Source organism: Bos mutus, chromosome 8 (assembly GCF_027580195.1).
Source record: "Bos mutus isolate GX-2022 chromosome 8, NWIPB_WYAK_1.1, whole genome shotgun sequence".
Classification (NCBI taxonomy): domain Eukaryota; kingdom Metazoa; phylum Chordata; class Mammalia; order Artiodactyla; family Bovidae; genus Bos; species Bos mutus.
Window position 1 is genome coordinate 72,997,970 of NC_091624.1, and position 27,007 is coordinate 73,024,976.

The following is a 27,007-nucleotide window of genomic DNA, read 5'->3' on the forward strand; positions in this document are numbered from 1 at the left end:
TGGGAAGTTATTTTAATGACAAGGCAGTTAATGGTTTCACTATGTCGAGGAACTTTGAGGAAGTAACAAAATCCACGTTTTAAAAATACATTTCCTATCATACACATACACTTACTTTCTAAAAAAATCAACGCCATCTGGGCCTGGAAGAGGAGGTATAATGAGTAATTAGGGAAATATCGTTTTACTTTCTATATGTTGTAGATCGAGTTATGTCAGGATGATCCGACATCTTGTAAAAGAGCTTTTATCAGAAAAGGGAAACCTCATCGCAGAATTTAGTGTGGATTCTTAAGGCAAAACCAAGGTCGGACATCTGTGATGATTTCCGAGGTTGCTTTGTTTCTAAATACTGTTTAAAACGTCAGATAATGATTTGTTTTCATTTTTGAAACTTTTCTTTTAAAAAGCTGATTTACGGGAAGCCGGATTTAAGTTTCACTTTTGGTTTATCTATCTTTTTATTCCAAGAATGGATAATGCGTTTATTTCCCAACTCACATGCTTGGGTCAGGGTAAGGAAAATCCAGTCCCCTGAGCGCTTACGGGGCGGGTCAGAAAGTGGGCGGAGAAACACCCACGCGAGCTCATAGCTGCGGGTGGCCCTGGCAGTCCGGGGCACAGCGCCGAAGTCTCAACGCCAGCCGCGACTCTCCCGCCGGCAGGTAGGGAGCGTTCTCGCTCACTGGCCAGTGTCTTTGGCTGCCTCACTCGCTTGGCACTTTAAAACGGGACTGCCACAGAGACCCTTTCTTTGGGATGGAGAGAGGAGAAGGGAAAGGGAGAGCATGTGATGGTTTCGGTGATGTGAAGCCGATTACTTGTCAAAATTAGTAAGAACAAGTAACAAATTCAGCTTTTCGTTAGGCGGAATTTAGTTTTGCTTGTCTTGTAAGTACATACATGTTTCTGCGCGTTCATGACTGTGGTCCTAAGGTGGGTAAACGGGTCTAGAGGGAAATTTCTGGACTGGAGGTCAGGACACCTGAGTCCTAGTACACTTTCAGCCGCTCACTAGCAGTCTGAGCTGGGTAAGTGCTCACAGCCGCAGCATCTCCTGAGGCCCCTTCCTGCTGTAAGAGCCAGGATACCAAACCGGAGTTCTTTGCTCTGTCTGCTCTGAGGACTAAAGGAGTCCTGAAGGAGGGAATGAGGAGCCTGAGGGGGAAAATGTTAAAGCATTTTTTAACACTTTGAGCCTAGCCTATATCAAAGTTGAGTTTGGATTTGTCTCACAGGGATGTCATATCATTATTACACCTTGTGTTTTGGGGCTTAATGTGCATGAGTTTCTACGCTTTCTAAAATTGCTTTCTAAATATGTGATTTTTTTTTTTTAATGGCTACATTCCATGGTGCTGGATAACCAAACAAAATTAATCCCCTCATGCTGGACATCAAGATTATTTAGAGGTTCACTATTTTAGCCATTCACCCAGCTTCATTGCTTATAAAAGCTGGAACTTTGGTGATTATTTCCTTCAGATGAACTCTTACAAGTATAACTACTAATCAAAGTCTGAATGATTTAAGAGCCTTTGATACAGATTGAAAATTGCCTTCCAGAAAGGTTGTGCCAGTTCATATTGACAGTTGCCCAGCAGTTTATTAGAACTGTGATACTCTTTAAAAAAATTAATAATCAACTTTTTTTTTCCCCCAGTAGAATAGAGTAGACAGAGGTTACAGGACAATAGTTAGAGTGTGTTCTTAAAGGAAGCCACAGAAATACTGTGGAACTGAAGCCACACCTGGGAAATGTAGAATAGCTCAGTGTGACTAAAGGGAGGGAGTTAGGGCACAGGATTTAGTCGGGTTTAATAGAGTTTGACAACATAGGCTCGCAAAGAGTCGCACACAACTAAAGAGAGTGAATATGAGCACAGAGGTTTAATAGATCAACGATTTTGATCTGTTAATTGAGCAGATTTTCCCCTTGCTTGGAGACATTTTCAAACTCTAGGAATTTTTAAAAATCAAATTGTAGTTCATATACATCAGATAAAAATCAAAGGAAACCCTGAACTGACAGGTAACACGGCAGTCCTTGCTTTTAAGAAAACTTGAGTTCTTTTCCCTGACTTTCTGTCTTGTCTGCCCTACCTTGGTGAGATAGAGAAGTAGTATCAGTTCCATATTGGTATACTGGGTTCCCCCAGGGACAAACCTGCTTCCCCATCCTGAATGAACCATCACTTCTTTCCTACTTCACATTTTCTTACTCTTTGAATGTCTCAGTTCTTGTCTGGGAATTTAGTTATACTGAGTTTCTTATCTGAAGAAGATGCTAGTGTTCTTATCTTAGCCCAACTGCCTGATGTGGGGTTTAGAGGTCAAGAAAGAAAGAAACAAGTTTCTCAGTCGTGTCCGACTCCTTGCAACCCAATGGACTGTATGTAGCCTACCAGGCTCCTCCATCCATGGGATTTTCCAGGCAAGAATACTGTAGTGGGTTGCCATTTCATACTCCAGGGGATCTTCCAGACCCAAGGATCAAACTCAGGTCTCCCGCATTGCATGCAAACACTTTACCTTCTGAGCCACCAGGTAACTGTTAGAGGTCAAAGACCATGTCTACTTACATGGTCTCTTACCTTCCCCCTACTATTCCCTCACTAACAATAGCTGTACTCCAAAGGAATGGAGCCCTGGAAGAGGAGGTATAATGAGGACTTAGGTAAATATCAGATCTAATCCCTCACCTTCCAGTAAACTTTCATTACCTCTAAAATTTTCAACCAGATTTGTCAAGAGATAGGAACTCCATCAAGGCATGTCATAAACACTGGAAAAACTAGTTGAAATCTGTGAGTGGATTTAATGTGCCTCTGTTTTATGCAATAGTTCTTTGCTTGTTTTTTGTAGTTAAATGAGAATAATATATGCATATGTGTGTGTATATATATATATAAAATAAGTGCCAGGTGAAGACACAGTGTAACTGGCACCAGTTATCCACATGTGTCAAGAACTAGGAAAATGTTCTTTCTCCTTGATCAGCAGTTCTACTTGGGGAAAATCTATCCTCAGGGCCTAGCCTGGGACCTGGTAACAGTAGGCACTTAACAAATATTTGCTGAATACACAAATACTTATGTTATTTTAAAAACTGAACACAATACTATACCTAACAGCAGGGAAACTAAACATTATGGGGCCACTAAATAAGATACTTATAAATAATGTGTGGCAAAATGGAAAATAATCATCAAAATATTAAATTTAAAAAGTGGGAGTTATGTGTCTAATTGTTTTTAAAAGCTTCATAGGAGAAAATCTAGAAGGAAAATATATACTGAAATACTCACAGTGGTTGCAAGGTTTCTCAACCGTGTCATTGTTGACATTTGGGACCAGATGTATCTTTGCTGCAGGGGTTGTCATGGGCACTCTAGGATGTTTAGCAGCATCCCTGGCCTTTACTACTTTACTACTAGATAGTAGCAGATAGTGCCTCTAAAATCTTTTGATGTCTGTTGTCATATGCTTGTGTTTTTGTTTTTGTAAGATATATTTCTTAGAGAGGAAGTGAAAGCTAAATGGCATATACATTTAAAATTTTAATGGAGATTACCAAATTGCCCTCCAAAAAAAAAGGTTATATAACTTCACATTCCTATCAGTGGTTGGTAAGGAAACCCATTTGTTCATATCCTCATAAACACTAAATATTAGGAATACTTATACTCTTAATCAAGCAAATAAGTGAAAAATTATGTCTCGTGTCTTAAACTATTATCTTTTCTTCATTGGTAAGATAGAGAATCCTTCCCTTTGTTTAGATGTCATTTGTATTTCTTATTCTCTGAACTGTATAGTAGAACCTTTGGCTCATTTTCCTGTTGGGTTGTATGTAGTTTTCTTACTGATTTTTAGAGCTATTTATATATATATGGCATAAATCTTTTGCCTTACATATGTGTAGCATTGATTAATTGATCAATTGTGAGTTTTTGTGTGTATACAAAGGTCACAGAGACTCTTAAGGGGGAAAACTGTCTTTCTCTTCAAAGTGTGTAAATATATGTATAGCATGAGAAAATGTTAATAAGTAAACAGATTTGCTGAACTATAGCCCAAATCTTCTCTATTTACTCCTTTACTGAATATATGCTCCTAGAGGAGAGTGATTTTTCTTTCCTGTTCACTGCTATATCTCTAATGCCAAAAATAGTGCCTGGCACAGGAAAGGTATTCAGTTAATGTTTGCTAAATTAAAGAATTGGTAGAATTTCAAGCAGGATGACACGATGAAGAGTAGAATCGAGGCAGATACCACTGAAAGGAGGCTGTGAGTGAGTCACATCTTAGTATGAAGTGGTTGAAGCCAACTGTTTCTCCTTCTCACTCCCCCTGCTACTAGTGGAATCAGTTTATTGAGGGAATATAATATAATTTATAATTTGGAATAAGCAAAGGACAAAAGAGGAGATTTTGGAAAGATGGCACCTTGACGAGAACTGGCATGGTTTGGATGATAATCTGAAAGAGTTGAATAGTTAAAGAGTAGGATGAAGGTATTCAGCTGCTGAGGGGAAAAGGCATTGAAGGGTGGGAAACATGGAAGTCAGATTCTGCTTGCTTTGAAATTTTGTATAGGGCGGGCTTGGATTTCTAGAGATGTTACACTGTAGAAAAAAAAACCCATAAGATATTTGAGAGGATTTTGGTGCAATATTTTCATCTTGGTTTCTTTTGTGTGTACAAGTTTTTTCCAGGACTTGTAATTAAATTTTTAAAGTCTCATCATAGTATCTTTTTTTTTTTTCACTTAGATTCATATGACTATGGGATATTATGTGAAGGTATTGAACTTCTAAATTCCCTGCTGCGTTGTAACACTTAGAAATCAGTTACTGTCTGGTTATCAGTAGACAGTTTGAATTAGAACTGCCAAGTCCCATACTGTCTGGGTATTCAATTATTGAGTAAAGGAGTTTCCTTTTTTCTGTTTTCCATAATTAGGTCATTCCAGAAAGATGAGGATATATAGTGTCTTAACATTCATGGCTTACTGTTGTTTGCTGAAAGGTAAGACACAAAATCCTTTCATTAGGTTCTATATTTTAAATATTTTAACTATAAGATCAAAAGTGAAATAATAAAACGGATATAATTTTTATATAGAGGACTTTCTATTCTTCCTTCATTATAATTGATAAACATATTTCATAAACCTGTTTCACTGGACAAAGATATAAGGAGTATGGACACACTGAAAGAAACAAAATTAACCCATATCCATTACTCGTTGTGTGCATGCTAAGTTGATTCAGTCATGTCTGATTCTTTGCAACACTATGGACTATAGCCCGCCAAGTTCCTCTGTCCATGGGGATTCTCCAGGCAAGAATAATGGAGTGGATTTCCAGATCCTCCTCCAGGGGATTTTCCCAACCCAGGAATTGAACTTGCGTCTCTTACATCTCCTGCATTTGCAGGCAGGTTCTTTACTACTAGTGCCACCTGGGAAGCCCATCTATTACTCATTATCCATTATCTATTTCCCAAGAATAATTACTGAAAATATCTGGGGAAATGGCCTATGTGTATACTTTTACATATTTGTTTTAAATAAGGACAGGATCATTCTGTCCACCTTGCTCTATGACCTGTTTTATCCAATAAGTATATCCTAAGGAAGAATTGTAGCGTACATGGAATGTCAGGGTAACACAGTACCTGCATCAACCTGAGATGCTCCCTAAATCTCTATACTCATCTGGCCAGACAACTGATTAAGAGTTTGGGGCAATAAGTAGAGAGATCCATTGGAATCTATGATTTAGACTATGTAAAAGGCAAATAAGTGTCCAGTCAAAGGACATTCTGGGGATGTCCACATGAAACAAAGTCTTCCTGGTTATAAGTACCCCTTTACCATGTACTAGTTCTACAGTAGTGTATGTTTATGAATTTTGGGACAACTTGTTTAGCTAATTTTATTATTCTAACTTGGGGGTGAGATATGTCTCAGGCTCACTGGATAAAATAAATATTTCAGGGAAGTAAGTCCGTAAGTGTAATTATCATGTAAACGACCAGATAAAGCTTCTGTAAATCCTGGACTCATTCTATAAATTTTTTGAGGAATTTCCCATCTTCTAAAGATTGGTCATCTTTCTTTTCAGCATTTACTATCACAGTTTCCAAGGACCTGTATGTGGTAGAATATGGCAGCAATGTGACGTTGGAATGCAGATTTCCAGTAGACAAACAATTAAACCTGCTTGTGTTAGTTGTTTACTGGGAAATGGAGGATAAGAAAATTATTCAGTTTGTGAATGGGAAGGAAGACCCAAACGTTCAGCACAGTAGCTACCATGGGAGGGCCCAACTGTTGAAGGACCAGCTCTTCTTGGGAAAGGCTGCACTTCAGATAACAGATGTGAAATTGCAGGATGCGGGGGTTTACTGTTGCTTGATCAGCTATGGCGGTGCCGACTACAAGCGGATTACTTTGAAAGTCAACGGTAAGATTTATTATAGATAATAAGGCACAACCTTTGTTAAAACCATATCTCAGTGTTGAACTTTTTGTTCTTGGAAGTCCAGCTTCACTTTCCACAGCAGCAGTCTGTTATTCATTCATTTGCATACTCATCCAATGAGCCTTGCTTGAGTACATCCTGTTTGATAGTCCCCAGAGATCTAGAGCCAAACATGACAGTCATGTTTCACAGTACATTCAGTTTTCCTAAAAATTCCCAAGCTTCACTTTTTTATTATTAAAAAAGTAATATGTATACACATACTTGCAAATAATTCACATACTATGGAAGAGGATACAATGAACTACAAAAATGTCTCTCCTCCCTTTGCCACTTTCATGGCATGCAAAGGTAATATCATTATTTGTATGTTCCTCCAAGAATTTTTAAATTTAGTACCTGTTTCTCAGTTTTATGAGGTCTGCCAGCATTTTCCTTCCTTGGAAACTCTCTATGTCAAATGTAAATACATATATTAAAAACAAATCCCATTGTAAAATTCACATTCAAAAAGACTTGAAGTCAATCTATGAAGGCAAAAAATAATCATATCAAGTATTGAATAAATGAAGAGTGTGTGAACTGTGCTCACTGGGCACACTTTCATCTTAAACATCTGTGCCAATATTATGTTGGAGCCTTGAAGAGGAACTGTGAATGTCCAATTCCTAGGTACTGACCTATAAATATGATATATGGTCACCTGGGTTCAAAATTTGGGGTTGCTTCTAGCTAAATACAGAGAAGTTAAATGGCAACCCACTCCAGTACTCTTGCCTGGAAAATCCTATGGACGGAGGAGCCTGGTAAGCTGCAGTCCATGGGGTCACTAAGGGTCAGACATGACTGAGAGACTTCACTTTCATTTTTCACTTTCATGCATTGGAGAAGGAAATGGCAACCCACTTCAGTGTTCTTGCCTGGAGAATCCCAGGGACGGCGGAGCCTGGTGGGCTGCCATCTATGGGGTCACACAGAGTCGGACATGACTGAAGTGACTTAGCAGCAGCAGCTAGCTAAATAAAGGAAAACACCTTAGCTGACCACCCCTGCTTTCACTGTTAAGATCCACAAAATTGAGAGCTGAAAGAATCCCAGACGAGAGCAGCTAGTCCAAACACCCAAAGAAATCTCCACAAAGGATCTTCTATTCACATACTTACTGCAATGATACTCTTGTCATTTGGACCTCTTTTCCATAGCCTTTTGTAATTTCTTTCAGATATTGAGTTGGAATCTGCCATCTATAGTCACAGTTTTGAGGGTATATCTGCTTGCTTCTTTTTTTCACATGGTGACCTTTTAATATGTGACTAGAGTTAAATAGTGTTCCTTGGTGTTTCTATTCCTGACCTAAGCATCAATCTGAAGATCTGTAATATGAATAAGAAAAGTTTACATTTATCATAAAAGTAACTAATCATTATACACTCAAAATAAAATTTATATAGGAATGTGTCTTATTTCATGGTGTATCACTGGGCCTCTGAATTTGGCTCAGTTAATGCTACTGTTGTTAAAATCTCACTTGTCTTATGAAATAGATTTAGTTTAATTGTATCTTACCATATGTTTCTCCAGAGCGATATTTATAAAAACAAGCTGATGGGATCCCAGGTTGAGATTTTTAACTTTTCTTCAGTCTATCAGCAGTTATCAGGCATACTATATTTCAAGGTATTAAAGAAATGATCAAGACTTAGCTCCATGAACAGCCAGCATTGTTAGATCTTGGGTGGGTAGGAAGAGTATCAGCCTGGCATAAATGAATTAGAAGGAAGTACAGGGTATAATCTTCTGCTTCCATAAGAAGAGTCTCTCATCAGCCTGTAGGGAGTATGCAGAGAGTGGGAAAGCTGTCCCTGTTGTAAAGTTGTTCTTCCAGTTTTTCTGGGCTCTGTAATGTCCCTTGTGGATTGTGATTTTCTTTGCTGTAGTTTAACACAGTAGAAAACCTTTCAGCACTGATGGTTTTTCCAAGGTGGGGTCCTTGATGGAGCAAAACAGATGACCAGCCAGACTTGAGGATGTGATTTGTTTGACCATTCCATTTCATACTGTAAATTACTAAATTGGCATCCTAGTCCCAGAACATCTCATTGTCATTTGCACACAGTGGTCTTGGAGGTTACATTGTGCTGCACTGAAAGCAAGCCAGACACCAAGCTTTCATTGCACTGAAGCCATGCTGGCTTACATGAGCTTTACAACTCAGGGAAGTATAACTCCTGAGTCATCTCCATATGCAAATAATTTCACGAGTAAAGCTGTTGAGCTTCTCTTCCCATCACTGCAAACATGTAGTCTCACAGCTTCCCCACAGGGAGTTCAGTCACCATGGGATTTTAAAGGTGAAACATTTCAAAACTAAAATTTGAGTTTAGTTTTAGATTAACTCAATTATTATTATCACTTTGGTGTTATTGCACCTTTCATTTTTGTTTAAATACCAGATTCTCAGACATTTGACTTTTCAGTTGAAAATGTTATTTTTTCCTTAAACACTGAACCCTATAGCCAGGAAAATGAAGTGCCCATTTATACTTTCAAGAACTTAAATAGGATTAAAAAGTGAAGTTGCTCAGTCATGTTCTACTCTTTGTGACCCCATGGACTGTAGTCCACCAGGCTCCTCCATCCATGGGATTCTCCAGGCAAGAATACTGGAGTAGGTTGCCATTTCCTTCTCCAGGGGATCTTCCCGACTCAGGGATTGAACCCAGGTCTCCTGCATTGCAGGCAGATGCTTTAACCTCTGAGCCACCAGGGAAGCTTAAATAGGATTAGGCAACTTAAAGAACAAAGTATGTGTAGTTATCCTGATAAAGCTAATTTGTTTGTATGGACCAAGGATTAACTGCTTTACCACCCCCATCTCTCCCCCAAATTCACCAACCAGTCTTGTTTAAGTTTTTTCTGTAGCATTTGACCCCATATCATATAAATGTACCTATATATTTTGTTATTATCTCTCTTCTTCTTCTAGAACGTACAGTCTACAAAGACAGAGACTTTGGTCTGTTATATTTATTGCTGTTTTCCTAGGACTTGGCATATAAGAGTAGTAGTAAGACAGGAACACATAAAAAAAAAAACTTCTTGAATGAATGAATGATGTATTTCCTCAAATAGGATAAATCTAAAATTTTTGAAACTTGAACAAGTTTGGATATATGAAAATTTATTTCCAAGGCTGTTCGTCAGGAGCTGTCAGTACTTTCTAAAGAATACCACGTGAGTGCACTTTGGTAGCAGTAAGAAGAGGAAGAGCAACTCTAGCAGTAATTCTGTAGTACTTAAGGGCCAAGCCCCACCCTAAGCACTTTGCCTGTATTACCGCATTTAATCCTTAAGTGACTGCATGGAGTCAGAGCTTATCATGTTAAAAATGCATATTTTTCACATTTACTAGCTCTGAAATCTGAGTGTATCTTTCAGTAGGTAACATCTTAGAGTCAGTGACATGTGGTGTTACTCTCCTCATTTCATTGATGAGGAAACTGAGATCCAAAGAAATTTAAGTAATTTGCCAACTTCATTCAACTATTAAGTGATGAAGCCAGGTTCTAAACTCAAGCAATTTGGCTCTGAGGTCTGCCCTTAACAGCCAGGTTTTATTTTCTGTGTTTCTACCTCCAAATTGTGTATTGAGCTATATTAATATATTGACTTAAAACTACTGTTAACTTTTCATGGTCTGGATTAGCACATGTGTACTCCAGATCTAGTAAACCAATCATCTGCAAATGTTTTTGATTATCTATCCCATCAGGAAAGCATGTTAAATATATTTATGTGCATGTGTGTTTATAAAGAATATATTTGTGCTAGTATATAGCTTATGTCATAAGAAATTGACAGTTTTAAAGGCAAAAGAAATTGAATACCACCAATTTCATATGGTTCATATGAAAATACATTGGACAATCTATAAATATAAAAAATACAAATTTTAAAAAGATGACATGAGAATTTAATAAACAGTATTTTCAATGTCTTACTAATTATGATGCTTCACTATCATCAGCTAATATTTCAAAGCAGAGTGTATCTCAGGTGAAATTCATTGATACCCAAACTGGATGGTCTTGACAATCTTGAAGTTTTTTTTTAACCAATGCCTTGTCCTGTAGAGTTAGGTACTTGTTTTACTTCATAAAGTTGTGGTAAAAAGTGTCACTCCTGACATTTCCTTTTGGTTTTTGCTTAAATTATTGGTAATATCTTAAATGCTCATCTTCTTTGTGGGAAACCTTTTTATTAGTTGTTCATTTTGTAAGCAGGTTAGTTTCGTTAAAATTAGATAAGAGAACCTGAATATCTATAATAATCTCAAACAAGTCACTGTCTTCCCTTTGGTGTTATAAAATTCCTCTATTCCTTTAAGACTCTCATGAGGCACATGAAGTGAGGGGCAGTGTCAGTCAGTAAAATTTGTTAAGCTTAGATTATTTCTTAATTGTTATGATAAAAATACATATGAGTGTATAAGTTCTAATATTTTCTTCTTATACCATTAGTGGTAACACTAAACTATTAGGAGTAAAAATTATGCCAACAGAATAATAACATGTTAACATAGTTGTAATGAATAAAAATGAAATAAAGCTCTTAAGCAATATAAGTGCACTAATCTACTAAAATATTCAGTACATTGGATATCTTAATCCTAAAAGCATCCCAAATTAATGATCTAAAATTTAATTGAAGTTAAATGATTTATTAAAATAACCAGCTAAAAGGTTTAAAAAATAAGTATCATAATATAGTATTCTAGATGAAATCCAAGAACAGCAAAAGGGCAGTAGGGAAAATCTAGTGAAATGGAACCAAGTATAAGATTTAGTTAACAGTAGTGTTCTAGTGTTGGCTCCTTAGTTAGGATGAAAGTACCATGGTAATGGTGGTAACAGTAGGGGAAACTGGAGGAGAGGTACACGGGTACCCTATACTATCTTTGGAACTTTTCTGTAAATCTAAAACTATTTTAAAATCCTATAAATGCACTTAAACTTTAAAAAGTACCATTCAGGAACATGTATCAACTTTTACAATGACATAATACTATTTGCATTCCTAATTTCTGATCATTCACATAATGTTGAAAAAGTAAATGGCATATCAAAATGAAATTTTCTGTTTATTAAATAAAATGTAAGAAAACAATGCTGAACAGCTGGAGAGGTTTGTATTTATGAAGACAGCTTTACAACAACAAGGGGAAAATGTCCAGGAATAAATTTAAGAATTTGGTCCTTTATAAAAACTATAAAACTTTACTGAGAAACATATAAAGACTTGAATAAATGAACAGACATGTTTTATATTTGGATAAAAAGACTACTGGTTTAAAGTTGAAAGTTCTCTTTTCAAACAATCTGTACATTTACTTTGACCTCAATAAAAATAGCAATATACTTTTTCTAGCAAGATAGGTATTCCTTTAAGCCCAAACTTGGCCCAAGTATGAGTGGAAGAGTTGAGGCAGAACTACCAGACATTCCCCACTGCTGAGACATCTGAGCTTTAAGATTATTTCTCTGAGAACAGCCTGGATTGGTATTCTATCTAAGGTTGACAAGACCAAAAAGCCACATGTCTAGTTCTGTGTTAAATGAAAGCCATGCCTTCTTTTTGTTCATGACCTAGCTCCATACCGCAAAATCTACCATACAATTTCTGTGGATCCAGTCACCTCTGAACATGAACTAACGTGTCAGGCTGAGGGTTACCCTGAAGCTGATGTCATCTGGACAAGTAGCGATCACCAAGTCCTGAGTGGCAAAACCAGCATCACCAGTTCAAAGAGGGAGGAAAAGCTTTTCAATGTGACCAGCACACTGAGAATCAACACAACAGCTGACAAAATTTTCTACTGCACTTTTCGGAGATTAGGTCATGAGGAAAACAACACAGCTGAGTTGGTCATCCCAGGTAATATTTTGAACATCTCAATTAAAATGTGCCTAGTATTGTCTCTTGGTACATAGCCTGATGCCTGCTCATCATAAACTTTCATTGTTTGTTGAATGAATGAATGAATAAATTATATTTATGTGAATGAACTACATTTACAAAATGCATTCTGCTTCCTCACTTCCATTCATCCAAGTCATATTTCTACTTAGTAAACATTAAGGACTGATGCTAAAGCTGAAACTCCAATACTTTGGCCACCTCATGTGAAGAGTTGACTCATTGGAAAAGACTCTGATGCTGGGAGGGATTGGGGGCAGGAGAAGAAGGGGACGACAGAGGATGAGATGGCTGGATGGCATCACCAACTCGATGGACATGAGTTTGCGTAAACTACGGGAGTTGGTGATGGACAGGGAGGCCTGGCGTGCTGCGATTCATGGGGTTGCAAAGAGTTGGACACGACTGAGCAACTGAATTGAACTGAACTGAAACATTAAGCAAGTATTTATTCAATATGCTGTACGTTCCAGGCATTGGAGGCTCATAGAAAAGTAAAAAACAGTTAACCCTCTGCAGGAAATGGATAATAAAACAGGCAATCTCATTTCATGTTAGAAATGTTCTTGTGGCTGGGGGGATCTGGGGGAGCACCTGAGAGGAAGACTCAACTCAGGCCATGTTTCAGGAATCCAGATCTGAGTACGTCACAGCTGTTTCCTTCTTTCCAGAGTTTCTGTGGCAGGAAACACATAGGATGCACTTTTCTATCTTATTCCAGATGGGAGAGTGCCTTCCTGCCCGTTCTGTCTCCTCCAAGGAAGTCTTCTTAGTGCATAAATCAGTGTTCCCCTGGGCAAGCGACTTGATTTCTCCTGTGCTTTTCACTTTTCTTACATAGTTATAACCTATTGGGCAACAGTATCCTGGAAATACATGGGCTACAATGCGTGAAAATGATTTGAGACTCTTGTTTGCACAGAATCAGCTATATTTTTATCTCACTTTCCTACAGAAGTGGATAAGGCAGGATATAATCTGGTGAGAGGCTCAGACCTTTAGAGAAGGTGAGCCTTGAGAGCGTGATGCTAATATAAACCCAGAGGTCTTCTCAGAGGCACTTCTCACCACACTCTCCTCACCCCCCACTAGATGTTGACAGTAAAGCTCTGATACTTCAGAGAAAACAAACCAAAAATTGAATAGAAAAGGCAAACAATAGGAAAAGACAATCCAGGGTAGCCCGAAGAACAAAAAGAACAAAAGCAGTTTAGAAAAATTAAAGAGTCACTTTGGGAGGAGTTGCATTAGTATTTCCCTGCCATTTAAAAGCTGTTTTATAACAACTTACTTGTGGGAAGACCTAGGGTTAACTCACCTAACTGTTTGAAATATGTGTTCTCATCTGTCACCTCGCGATTTTTTTCTTTAATACTTGGCACACCTAACTCATAGAGTTATTGACAGACTTTGTAAACTGCCAGCTACTAGAGAAAGACTAACTATGATTGTGGCTTTAAAACTTGAACTAAGTAATCACGAATCATGGCTAATGGTGGGAGGTGGGAGTTAGTCTCTGAGCATCATGTGCCGTAAGACCACTTTTCCTCCTGCAGGGGGCTGGAGATAGAATGGTGAAAAGTGCCAATGATTAGATGTCCCAAGGTGTTCAAATGATGGAGAGAGAAAAAAAGCAAACTGTGATCTACAATCATGGCCACAGATGTGGGGAAGAAGGAGCTCTTTTGGGAGTGCCAATTAGCCATCATACTGCATCTTTGCCATGTGCAGTAGGCTGCTAGCTTTTATATTAAGGAATGCAAGAAGAGAAATAATCAAGGCTATCATATAATACTGAGCTGCCACTCCCTGTGAAAAGCATTTTATTAACATTTAGCCTGACAAAAATTCCAGTATCATTTCCATTTTGTAGACTGGTTAAATGATTTGCCAGAGAACTCAAAGCTAGTGAGTAGCTGCAGAACTTAACCCCAGGTCCACCTGTCCAACACCTGGGCTGCTTCCAGTTTTCCATGTTGCCCCCATTTCCGTATCTGAGGTATTTCACCATTCCAGCCACTCATTGGAAAGGAACTTTTGGTACTTAAGAAAATGCTAACCTAAATTAAACTTCAAAGATGATTATTCTCTTGATCCCTCCCAAAGAAAATTTTATCTTTAGTCAGTTTCACTTTATTTTGTTTTTCAGAACCATATCTAGATCCAGCAAAAAAGAGGAATCACTTGGTGACTCTGGGAGCTCTCTTCTTATGCCTGAGTGTAACCCTGGCAGTCATCTTCTGTCTGAAAAGAGATGGTATTTCCTTTATTGTGACAGTCTCTGGTGGGGTTGTGGAAAAATGTATGAGAGTGCTACTGTTGTCACAGTGGCACTTGCTGGGCAGAGCCAGGGATGCTACATCTCCTGTAATATGCAGGACAGTCCCATGTATCGGAAAACTATTCTACCCTATTCAAATGCTAGGGGTGCCCCTAACAGGAAACAGTGATTTATAAAATGCCTTTCTATTAGCCTTCCCTTAGAGGGCCAACTTTCAGTCATGCAAAGTATATTTTTAGCTACCATTCTGTAGCATCATTTGAATTGGAGGGTGGCAGTAAACACTTGTAGTAACATTTCTAAGGGGGTGAGAGTTGGATCATGGCTGCAGGTAAACCTGGCTTGCCTCTGCAAGGTAGCACAAAGATACTCCACTGTTTCACAGCAGTTATATTATCCTGTGCAGGATTGCAGGGTGAAGATCATGAGAAAAAGGGTGTGCATGGAGGTTGAAGAAGACCAAGTGTTAAACAGTTCTTTCTATCATGCAAATAATCACAGACTTACAGGAAAGAAAAAGTTAACATGCCTGTTGGTTTCAGTTGAATTTGTCTTGAGTTAGTTACACTGTTATATTGAACTGGGTTCTGGGAGCTTTAAATAATAAAAATAGTTCCTTATGTAGAACAGTGATACTTTTACCACAGAGCAGTTTGCTGAAGGTATTATATAGTTTTCAAAATAATTTTAATGTGTATATTTCTATATTTACCCAAGGGGACAATTAAAATTCAGGAAAATGTGTCTATTCAAATAATTTCCTTTCATTTTAAGATGATTCAGAGTAAACATTTCCCCAATACTTTGAGAAGTATACCAAAGGATCCGATGATGATCTGTGTATAGAGTTATCTGATGGCAAATAGGGAAGTGGAAAATGGAAGGGAATTCCAATAGTTGTTGAGAAATTCCCTACAACCCCTTAAGAGGTGGGTGGATCTGGGAAAGGGGTGTAATTGAGGGAGTGGAGGTCAGCTTCTTTTAACAAACAGAGAACTGAAACAGCCAGACTATATGGATCAAGTTTCAGTGATAGGAAGATCCTGAGGTGGTGTTGATTTGTCCAAGGAAGTGGCTGTGACCACAACTTGCATTTCCATGTGAAAAATCATTAACTGACATTAGAAAAGGCTAGAAAACTAAAGTATAATAAAGTGTCTCAGGATATGGTACATCTGTGGGGGAAGAATAAAAAATAAAAGTATATACCCCTGAAGAAAATTTAGGAACAAGATATGTGTTCTAAACTGTTGGGACCCCTGGAAAAAGGAAGTCTACCAGATTTCCTATGGGATTAGAAATATTTCATAGGAACCTAGGATTTAAACTTGAGTCACTGTGTGGGATGTATAGTTGTATTACATGAAAATAAAAATAACTTTTTTCTTCAAGTGAGAATGATGGATGTAGAAAAATGTGGCACCCGAGATATGAATTCAAAGCAACAAAATGGTAAGAATTTTAGCAGGGATTGGAAGTTGAAGAAAGGAAACAAAAAGTTAAAGAACGAGGGGAAAGCTATCATTATAATCTCCCCTTATTTTACTGAATGCTGAGTGTTGGAACTACCAGCTCCTATTTGTCTCAAGACTCTGATATAAGAACGGTTCCCACAGTCTGAGATTTAGGGATAGCAGAGGGGAGTAGAGGGATGCCCTTTGGGGAGGTGGGAGAAGGAGGCAACTTCTCTCTGCTAGGCCCTTTGCTTTGCATCCTAACATCTGCCTACATTAGGGGACCAAGTTGATTTATGTGGATGGGTGATAGATGAATGGATGGGTAGATAGATAGATGAAACTTTTATATCGGGCACTGTGTGTACTGCTTCATGTACAATACCTCAATCTTCTCCCTCCACAATATCAAAGAAGATTTATTTTTTTATTATCCCAGGATAATACTAGATTATCCTGTTTTATAATGGAGAAAGCTAAGAGTCAAGAAGGTAATATGAATTGCTCAAGAACACAAGTCTTGACAAAAATCAGGCTTTCAGTTCAGTTCAGTTCAGTTCAGTCGCTCAGTCGTGTCTGACTCTTTGCAACCCCATGAATCGCAGCACGCCAGGCCTCCCTATCCATCACCAATTCCCAGAGTTTACTCAAACTCACGTCCATGGAGTCGGTGATGCCATCCAGCCATCTCATCCTCTGTCATCCCCTTTTCCTCCTGCCCCCAATCCCTCCCAGCATCAGAGTCTTTTCCAATGAGTCAACTCTTCGCATGAGGTGGCCAAGGTATTGGAGTTTCAGCTTTAGCATCATTCCTTCCAAAGAACACCCAGGGCTGATCTCCTTTAGAATGGACTGGTTGGATCTCCTTTGGAGCCTACTAATCTGACCATGGAACCTAACTCTTAACCTGTTCACTTAAATCTATTTCACCACAAATGTCTACGTTTGTAGAAGTCCAGAAAGACCTCACCCAATCAAGATCATTGAACTAAGAAGAAAACTATATTAAGGTTTCTGATTCTTCTTACATAATTTGAAACCAAACTTCACAATAAGCCCAGGTTTAAAGTTAGTCTAATTACCCTGGACAAGCTCAGGCATATTTCATTATGTACTCCATAACACTCATTTGTGTTGTAAAGCTAATTAGTGAGTGTTGTTTGGAGCTTCTTAGGGTGACAGACCATCCCAGTTTGCCAAGAAGTAAGGGTTTTCTCAGAGCATGAGTCTTTCAGTTTCATAACCAGGACAGTTCCTGGCAAACCATAGTAGATGGTTACAGTCTATCATGTAAAGGGAATTGGGCATAAAAATAATGTTTCTTTGTCTTGTTGAAAGCTTATTATATCCTCTAGCAAATATATCTTATGTTTCTCATTTTTACTCTCCAGCTACACAGTTTGAGGAGACGTAATCCAGTGTTGAAACTTCTGCTCTTAAAACAGGGATTCTCAGCCTGTGGTTTGGGTTTATCAGACCAGAGGTATGCAGTGGGCCAGGGGGCTGCAGATGATGGAGAACTTAAAAAGCCCAAGCTCCGAAAACAGAAGCTCAGAAAGAAGAGGAGGACAAAGGAAGAAGGAATAAAGGTACCCTGGAAGGAAACATTGGTACTTCCGAATGGTGGAAGACTCATCAATACATGTGAAAAGGAGAAAGGACACTTCTAAATGATGAACTTCCATGCACATTATCCATCACTCATCTTAGAAAACAGGTTGAGATTCCCTGATTTAATGGTCAGTTCCTACAGAAGTGCCCTTTGCCTTTACTCAGTGTCTTGATTTGTCTTCTGGTTGATTGAACATCCTAGTGTTGCCACAGTGTGTGAGTATGATTTATTTTTATTTATTTTTAGTCTGTGGGGTCTTGTCATATAAGTGTGGTTGTGAGTAATTTCTTCTAAAGATATGCTGTAGTAGAAAGTAACACTTTGTCACCAGACCAAATTTACTGCTCGATGACTTGTATGTGTCGAGTGAAATGTAGTATTTTTAAAGTATTTGATATCCTCTATAACTGTCAGTACTTACGAATCATAGAGAACAAACCATTAGTTTGTATAAGATATTTTTAATGCCTTATTTAACCCACTGATACTTCAATTGACTCAGATAATCTTATTCTCAGACCTCAAAATAAGATATGTTACCAAAATATCTCTTATATTTAAATAGCAGCTTTACAACTATGTGTGCATATAATCTCATTTCATCCCTGTAGCAGCTGTGTTGTGGTAAGCACTATTATTCTACCTGTTTCACAGCTGAGGGAGCAGAGGTACAGAAACGTGACCAAGGCAATATATAGCAGACTTCAGATTTCCAAAGGTGTCACCCTTCATCCTTTTATTTATTTATTTATTTAAATTGAGGTATAGTTGATTTACAGCGTCATGCCAATCTCTGCTCTTAAGCAAAATAACTCAGTTATATATATATATATGTTCTTTTTTAATTATTAAAGAATTAATAAAAGCACTTTTTAACCTTCTGTCCTTTTAGAATATAATTTACAGCTATGCTTTACTTTAAGACATGTTCATTCAGCGAACATTTAGGAAGTGCCCTAGCGTGTCAATCACTGTGCCAGGCAGAGTCTACAGATGTGAGCAAGATAAGGAAACTTCCCTCTAGGACCTCATAATATAATAAGGACATCAATAAGAAAATGTATTGCTATAATATGCTATAATGCACTTATGGCACTAGGTATAAGAGGAGAAAAATGTTGTGAGGAGGAAAGTTTAGAAAGCTTCCAAAGGAGGGGATTCTCTGGGTAGCCAGTCAGTGTGTTCCTGGACAGTTGAAAAGCGTAAATATTTTAAAAATCAAAGCGATTTCAGTTTATGAGATATCAGTATTCTTTAAAACCATGGAAAATGGCTCCTGAAATCCTTTTCTTTTTTTTTTTTTTTTTTTTTTTTTTTTCTAATTTTATTTTATTTTTAAACTTTACATAATTGTATTAGTTTTGCCAAATATCAAAATGAATCCGCCACAGGTATACATGTGTTCCCCATCCTGAACCCTCCTCCCTCCTCCCTCCTCCCTCCCCATACCATCCCTCTGGGTCATCCCAGTGCACTAGCCCCAAGCATCCAGTATCGTGCATCGAACCTGGACTGGCAAATCCTTTTCTATCACTGTATTTACCCCTGATGTGTTTGCCTTTGCCATGAAATTTGATGCTTATGTATATAGGGCCTGGTATTGTTAATAAGAGTTTTATTTTTTATTTAAATGCAACTGAATTTTGAATTTATACTTTTTCATGATTTAAAATTCAAGAAGTCCTATAGGAGACATTAAAAAGTCTCCATTCCATCCTCCTACTCATCTAGTTTCCCTTTACAGAAGCAACCACTCTTATCTTTTGTTCATTTGTCTTCTAAAGATATTCTGTGAATATATGTGGAAATACTTACAAAATGTATATATTTTTGATTTTTGCTTTTTTTCCACATAAGTGGTAATGCATTATGCATCTGCTGTGCACTTTGCTATCTTATTTAATATACTATTTCTTATGTACTAGATAGAACAAATGTGAAGTTCCTAGAGGCTGGGCACTGTCTTGTTTGTTCTAGGTCATCTTTTCCATAGCCTCTTAGTGTCTTTCAGAAGATGTGTGTGCATGCTAAGTCACCAGTCATGTCCCTGTGCAACCCTATGGACTGTAGCCTGCCAGGCTTCTCTGTCCATGGAATGCTCCAGGCAAGAATACTGGAATGAGTTGCCCTGCTTTTCTCCAGGGGATCTCCTCATCCCAAGGATCAAACCCACGTTTGACCTTATGGGAGACATAAAAGAAGTGGGTTCGATCCCTAGGTTGGGAAGATCACCTGGAAGAGGGCAGGGCAACCCATTCCAGTATTCTTGCCTGGAGAATTCCATGGACAGAGAAGCCTGGCAGGCTACAGTCCCAGGGTGATACACACCAAATAGTTACTACATTTAGACAACCAGCCTTTGTCGAGTACTTGCTCTATGACTGTGTTTGGATTTGGTTTATTTTATGTTTCTCAAAGAGATAATGTGTTTCTCACAATGGATTTTCCAGAATGTACCATGTCAACCTGGCCTTAAAGGATGACTTTATTGCTAAGTCTGTATGACAGAATCATGTCTGGAACTTTTTTTTTTTTTTTTTTTCTGTTTTCTCTTGAGTATAAACTTGACTTTGATGTTGCACTTTTAAAATATGTGTTCTTTTTGGAAATTCCAGTCAAGAACCTTGACCCTAGATCCTCATTTGTGTAAGAAAAGGCTTGTGAGGCCTGTGAGCTACCTGAACCCTTGAGTCCAACCAGTTCTTACCACTACACAGGTCTCCTAAGATACTGCTTTCCAAAGGTTCAGATGCCCTCTAAGGAGATCCCAGAATATTTCTTCCCTCCTCACTCACCTGGATCAGTGACAAGGAAAATATTCTTTGCTTTGCCACACTGACTCGATGGACGTGAGTCTGAGTGAACTCCGGGAGTTGGTGATGGACAGGGAGGCCTGGCGTGCTGTGATTCATGGGGTCGCAAAGAGTCAGACACGACTGAGCGACTGAACTGAACTGAACTGAAGGCTGAAGAAACAGAATTTCCAACAGAAATTTTCCTCTTATCTTTTTGTACATGTTCATTTGCACAATATCCCTTGTTTGAGTGACAGTATCCTTTGTTTTGTGTGAAGTACAAGCAAGAATTTGGTTCAGCAAGTGGTGAAATCTGTTCATTCCTAAATCTTAATGCCTTTTTGTGGTGTTGGATTTCTAAGGCACTTTATTCCTTTGTCTTGTGTTTCATTGTAAATGATATAGGCAGAGATGATATCTAATTCTGCATTTGTCATTGTTTACACATGCATTAATTTAATAAAATATTCTTATTTATTTTCTTTCTCAGTTCATCTGCATATCGATTTTCTTGTTTCCTACATGTTTTATAAAAACATTCTGAGTTTAACATCGTGATGGAGACAATTACTTGGAATATCTTCAGCTACGTTCTTAGTTCTGTTTTTCATAGCTATGTAAGCATAGCTTCTATGTTTACACAGTATACTCTTGCAACCCATATGATGAAAAATATCAAAAGATGTTTTAAAGACTGTATTGAAAATTTTCATCCTCTCTCACTAGATAGCTTCCTTTAGGATAGTACCAAGAAGAGAGTCAAAATTGTGACGTTCAGATCACTATTGTGAAGATCTGAGGGAAGGGAGATGAGAGAAAAGTGATCTTCGAAAGAACTATAAGGAAATGAAGGGACTTTCCTTTACAAGAGTACTCTTCTCAGATCAGTAGACATGGATATGCAAGCCCATGCATGTGAAGCTGGATTTATTCAGTCATCAAGTTCTGAAAAGGAAGTGAGAAACCTAGAACAAAGTTGAGGATTAAGGCCTGGCACAGGGTGGGACAGTGAGATTTAATGTGTCAACTAACTTACATAGTCATCAATCTTAACTTTAAAGAGACTTTTAATCATTTCTGTAAATCAGACACTCTTAAAAGATAATGATGACTATTTCTAAGAATATATGACAGATTATAGATGATTCTAAAGAAAAAGCATCAGTATCTTTGTAGAATGATGATATAATGTTTAAGCTACTGCTGGGCAATGGAAGCAATAAAAATCTTTAGCTAACATCAGAATATTTCACCTTTCTGACTAGACTTCCTGGCTGGCTTTGGTGGTCATGGTTCTGGATGAAATTTTGTGACATTGGAAGGGTCTATATTGTAGGAAAGTTAGCCTGAAAATGGACCATGAGCTTTCATTAAGGTTTTACTCCAATCCCATTTATCAGGATGTGACTGTCTGCCACAAGTGGACCTAATGTATTTTTATCTAAATATTTTAGAAACATATCAGTTCAGTTCAGTTCAGTTGCTCAGTCGTGTCCGACCCTTTGCGACCCCATGAATCGCAGCACGCCAGGCCTCCCTGTCCATCACCAACTCCCAGAGTTTACTCAAACTCATGTCCAGCGAGTCGGTGATGCCATCCAGCCATCTCATCCTCTGTCGTCCCCTTCTCCTCCTGCCCCCAATCTCTCTCAGCATCAGGGTCTTTTCCAATGAGTCAACTCTTCGCATGAGGTGGACAAAGTATTGGAGTTTCAGCTTTAGCATCAGTCCTTCCAATGAACACCCAGGAGTCATCTCCTTTAGAATGGACTGGTTGGATCTCCTTGCAGTCCAAGGGAGTCTCAAGAGTCTCCTCCAATACCACAGTTCAAAAGCATCAATTCTTCAGCGCTCAGCTTTCTTCACAGTCCAACTTTCACATCCATACATGACCACTGGAAAAACCATAGCCTTGACTAGAGACAGACCTTTGTTGGCAAAGTAATGTCTCTGCTTTTGAATATGCTATCTAGGTTGGTCATAACTTTCCTTCCCAGGAGTAAGTATCTTTTCATTTCCTGGCTGCAATCACCACCTGCAGTGATTTTGGAGCCCAAAAAGATAAAGTCTGACACTGTTTCCACTGTTTCCCCATCTATTTCCCATGAAGTGATGGGACCAGATGCCATGATCTTCGTTTTCTGAATGTTGAGCTTTAAGCCAACTTTTTCACTCTCCTCTTTCACTTTCATCAAAAGGCTCTTTAGTTCCTCTTCACTTTCTGTCATAAGGGTGGTGTCATCTATAGGTTACTACTATTTTAAAACTTAGAATTCAGAATTAACTTTTTCACTATATATATACAAAACCAAATTTGTGAAGATAAATGCATTTCATTTTTATAATTTTTCCCTCTTCCAGGCCCCCTGAGTTTCAAGGAAATTAATATTATAAGCCAAATTTTTCCTATTATAATTTAAATATTTTCAGAATTATCTGTATTTTAAAAGAGATTAGGGCCTTTCCTGGTGATCTACTGGCTGAGACTCTGTACTTTCAATGTAGGGGGTCTGGGTTTAATCCCTGATCAGGAAGCTAGATCCCATATGCCACAATTAAGGGTTTGCATGCTGCCACCAAAGATCCTGCATGCTGCAACAAAGATGGGAGATCCTATATGCCGCAACTAAGACTTGGTGCAACCAGATAAATAAATAAATATTTTTAAGAAGTTAAATTTTAACCAAATTGAAGCAGTTATCATTCAGTTGCTCAGTTGTGTCGGATTCTTTGCAACCCCATGGACTGCAGCATGCTGGACCTCCCTATCCTTCACTGTCTCCCAGAGTTTTTTGAGACTCATGTCCATTGAGTCGATGATGCCATCCAACCATCTCATCCTTTGTTTCCCCCTTCTCCTCCTACCCTCCATCTTTCCCAGCATCGGTCGCTTTTAGGCTGGTCATAACTTTCCTTCCAAGGAGTAAGTGTCTTTTCATTTCATGACTGCAATCACCATCTTCAGTGATTTTGGAGCCCAAAAAGATAAAGTCTGACACTGTTTCTACTGTTTCCCCATCTATTTGCCATGAAGTGATGGGACCAGATGCCATGAAATGGCAAATGAGTTGACTGTTCACATCAGGTGGCCAAAGTAGTGGAGTTTCAGCTTTAGCATCAGTCCTTCCAATGAATATTCAGGACTGATTTCCTTTAGGATTCACTGGTTGGATCTCCTTGCAGTCCAAGGGACTCTCAAGAGTCTTCTCCAACACTGCAGTTCAAAAGCATCAATTCTTTGGTGCCTTCTTTATGGTCCAACTCTCACGTCTGTACATGACTACTGGAAAAACCGTAGCTTTGACTATATGGACCTTTCTCAGCAAAGTGATAGCTCTGCTTTTTAATACACTGTCTACATTTGTCACCACCTCATGCGAAGAGTTGACTCATTGGAAAAGACTCTGATGCTGGGAGGGATTGGGAGCAGGAGGAGAAGAGGACGACAGAGGATGAGATGGCTGGATGGCATCACTAACTCGATGGACATGAGTCTGAGTGAACTCTGGGAGTTGGTGATGGACAGGGAGGCCTGGTGTGCTGCGATTCATGGGGTCGCAAAGAGTCAGACACGACTGAGCGACTGAACTGAACTGAACTGAACATTTGTCATAGCTTTTCTTGCAAGGAGCAGGTGTCTTAATTTCATGGTTGCAGTCACCATCCACAGTGTTTTTGGAGCCCAAGAAAATAAAATAATTATGATAATTACTATTTATTGATCATGTACTCTGTGTCAGGCACTAGGATTACACACATTATCTCATTTAATGTCATGGCCTGGTGATGAGGTGTGCCACAAAGGTTCACCACATTTACCTGGAAAGTTACCAAATCAGTAAAGTTAAGAAAAACTTGAGCGTTCATAAGGCAAAATTGGAATTCCTTGGTGCTCCAGTGGATAAGAATCTGCCTGCCAATGCAGGGGACATGAGTTTGATCCCTGCTCCAGGGAGATTCCATGTGCTGTGGAGCAGCTAAGCCCGTGTGCCACAACTGCTGAGACTGCATGCTGCAACTCCTGAAGCCCATGCATCTAGAGCCTGTGCTTCTCAACAAGAGAGGTCACTGCAGTGAGAAGCCTGAGCACCTCAACAAAAAGTAGCCCCAGGTTGCTACAACTAGAGAAAACCCACATGCAGCAATGAAGATCCAGCACAGACAAAAATAATTTTTTAAGGCAAAAATAAATAACTTCATAATTGCAGTGATATTATGGGAAGGTGTGTTTTTTTTTTTTAAAGAGTTTGTATTATAATTCTTGCTGATTGTTTACTTATTTTCCCTTGAGAGAAAAATACAATGGTCATTCAAATGTTGTATATATATATATATATATAAAACTGTAACATTAATTTTTAATGGAGAGTAAGTTGTGGAACACTGGCTAATATATACACTTCTCAGTTTCTTACTGTTGTGAAACTATTGTATTTTGACTGTTTTCCACCAATTTGTGATGTGAGTGCTGATTCTATAGTATAACAATGAAGTTGGATGGACAGAAAATTCTGAATATATATTTGCACTCAAGTAAATATGATCAGTAAACAGATCACTGATCTCCACTTTCCAGTCGATGTGCCCTCTCTAGGATATCTCTTTTTATAGAAATGAGAGTGGCTTATACTGTCTCACCAAGAAGGGAGACAGGCTGGGGAGATCGGCAGCAGCCTAGGGTGTGGAGTGAAATCTCACCCACAACCCAGGATTCAGTTCCTCATCAGAGGTTTTCAGTCCAGGTGGGAAACCAAGGGATGACCCAGAGAGGGAAAGGAGGTCAAAAATGGTAAGTAGAGACTCCCACTGCAAGGATGGGGCCTGAGCATCATCATCATCCTGGTTGAAGGGGAGGTAGAAGGAGGTGAAGATGCATCCATTTTCTACACTTGCAGTGTCTCTTGGCTGGAGATCTGTCAAAGAATCACACACTCTCACATTCACACTTTGAGAGCCCTGAGGATGACTACGGTGGTGACAGAACTGAGTGAGGACAGCGTTCCAATGCCTACATTTTGGGACAGGAAAATTCTCAACATAAGAAATAAATGGTTTACCAGAATGAGTTCTTCTGGCAGGATTGTGTTATATCTCAACATAATAATCTTATTTTTCTCTGTGTATTTCCTGCCTCCCTCTTGGGCATCTGAGGGTCAGTTTTCCTTCCCAAGCCCATGCCAAAGCTGAGACCTAGAAGGTACCACTTTGATACATAAATTCCACTCCCATTTCCCACAGTTCTACTATAAGTATCTCAGTGGGTGACAAACTCTTCAGACTTCTTCTACATGCCAAGCATTTACATGGTATTGTGGGGGAATCAAAGATATTTAACGTGACTCATGCTCTCATGAAGCTTACAGTCTGAGGAGACAGTATATAAATTTAGGAATAATTAAACAAGAGAGAAGATGAGACTTTAAAAAATGTCTCAAGACAGAAGAGAGGACAGCAAATGCTGTGAAGTAAAGGAGGGAACAAATAGTAAGGGCTAGGAAACCTTCACCAAGTAAGCCGGATTCAACTCGGACCCTGGAGAATGGAGAAGATGCCGACTTCTTTATTTGTTTTAACTGGAGGATAATTACTTTGCAATGTTGTGTTGGTTTCTGCCATACAACAATGTGAATCGGCCATAAATATACATATCCCCACTCCCTCTTGAACCTCCCAGATGCCTAATTCTGATGATGTGTGTCTTAGTCCACTTGAGCTGCTATAACAAAATACCACAGATTTGGCGGCTTATTAGCAGAGTTTATTTCTCATCATTTGGAGACTGGGAAATCCAAGATTAAGGTACCAGCCTGGTTGTATTCTGGCCAAGACCCTCTTCCTAGTTCATAGATGGCACTTTTCTCTCTGTGTTTTCACATGATGGAAGGGCCAAGGGATCTCTGTGAGATCTCTTTTGTAAAAACACTAGATCCCATTCATGAGAGCTCTACCCTCATAACCTAAGCACCTCCCAATGGCCCCATCATCCTAATATCATCATCTTTCAGGGTTAGAATTTTAACATGTATCAATGGTGGGGGGCACAAATTTAACAGAGAGTAGCAGTGTGGAAAGCAGTTTCTTTTCATACAGGAGAAATCTAACAAAGAAAATCTGCAATCCCTTACATGATACAACCCCTGAAAAACATAATTTGGCAATATCTATCAAATTATAAATGACCCAGAAATTCTGCTTGTGAAATTTACCCTACAGTTATATGCTCATATGTGCAAAATGACATATGCATAAGGCTATTTATTGCAGCTTTCTTTCTAATAGCAAAACACTGGAAACAACCCAACTGCCCACCAATAGGGAACTTGTTAAATAAGTGTGGTGGCACATCCAAACAACAGAATACTATATTAGACAGCCACATCAACAAATAAGGAAGTTCT

At 38.6% G+C, this 27,007-nt stretch overlaps 1 protein-coding gene across 3 annotated transcripts; it reads left to right on the top strand.

Annotated features, from left to right (window-relative positions):
- Window positions 1-573: 573 nt before the first annotated feature.
- Window positions 574-21,368, top strand: CD274 (CD274 molecule). Of its 3 annotated transcripts, none has more exons than XM_005891359.2 (7): window positions 574-665; window positions 4,966-5,031; window positions 6,132-6,473; window positions 12,141-12,425; window positions 14,617-14,724; window positions 16,141-16,200; window positions 17,594-21,366. In XM_005891359.2, the coding sequence occupies exons 2-7, from the start codon at window positions 4,980-4,982 to the stop codon at window positions 17,614-17,616; spliced, it is 870 nt and encodes a 289-aa protein (XP_005891421.1). In that variant the 5' UTR covers window positions 574-665; window positions 4,966-4,979; the 3' UTR covers window positions 17,617-21,366. The 3 variants fall into 3 exon arrangements, with proteins under 3 accessions (XP_005891421.1, XP_070231952.1, XP_070231951.1); XM_070375850.1 differs by lacking the exon at window positions 574-665 and adding an exon at window positions 775-891; XM_070375851.1 differs by lacking the exons at window positions 14,617-14,724; window positions 16,141-16,200 and having other exon boundaries at window positions 17,594-21,368.
- Window positions 21,369-27,007: the final 5,639 nt, after the last annotated feature.

Coding starts and splice junctions, on each gene's coding strand:
- CD274 (XM_005891359.2), top strand. CDS start 4,980: ATGAGGATATATAGTGTCTTAACATTCATGGCTTACTGTTGTTTGCTG. Junction 5,032..6,131: donor TTACTGTTGTTTGCTGAAAG/GTAAGACACAAA, acceptor CTTTCTTTTCAG/CATTTACTATCACAGTTTCC. Junction 14,725..16,140: donor CTTCTGTCTGAAAAGAGATG/GTATTTCCTTTA, acceptor TTTTTCTTCAAG/TGAGAATGATGGATGTAGAA.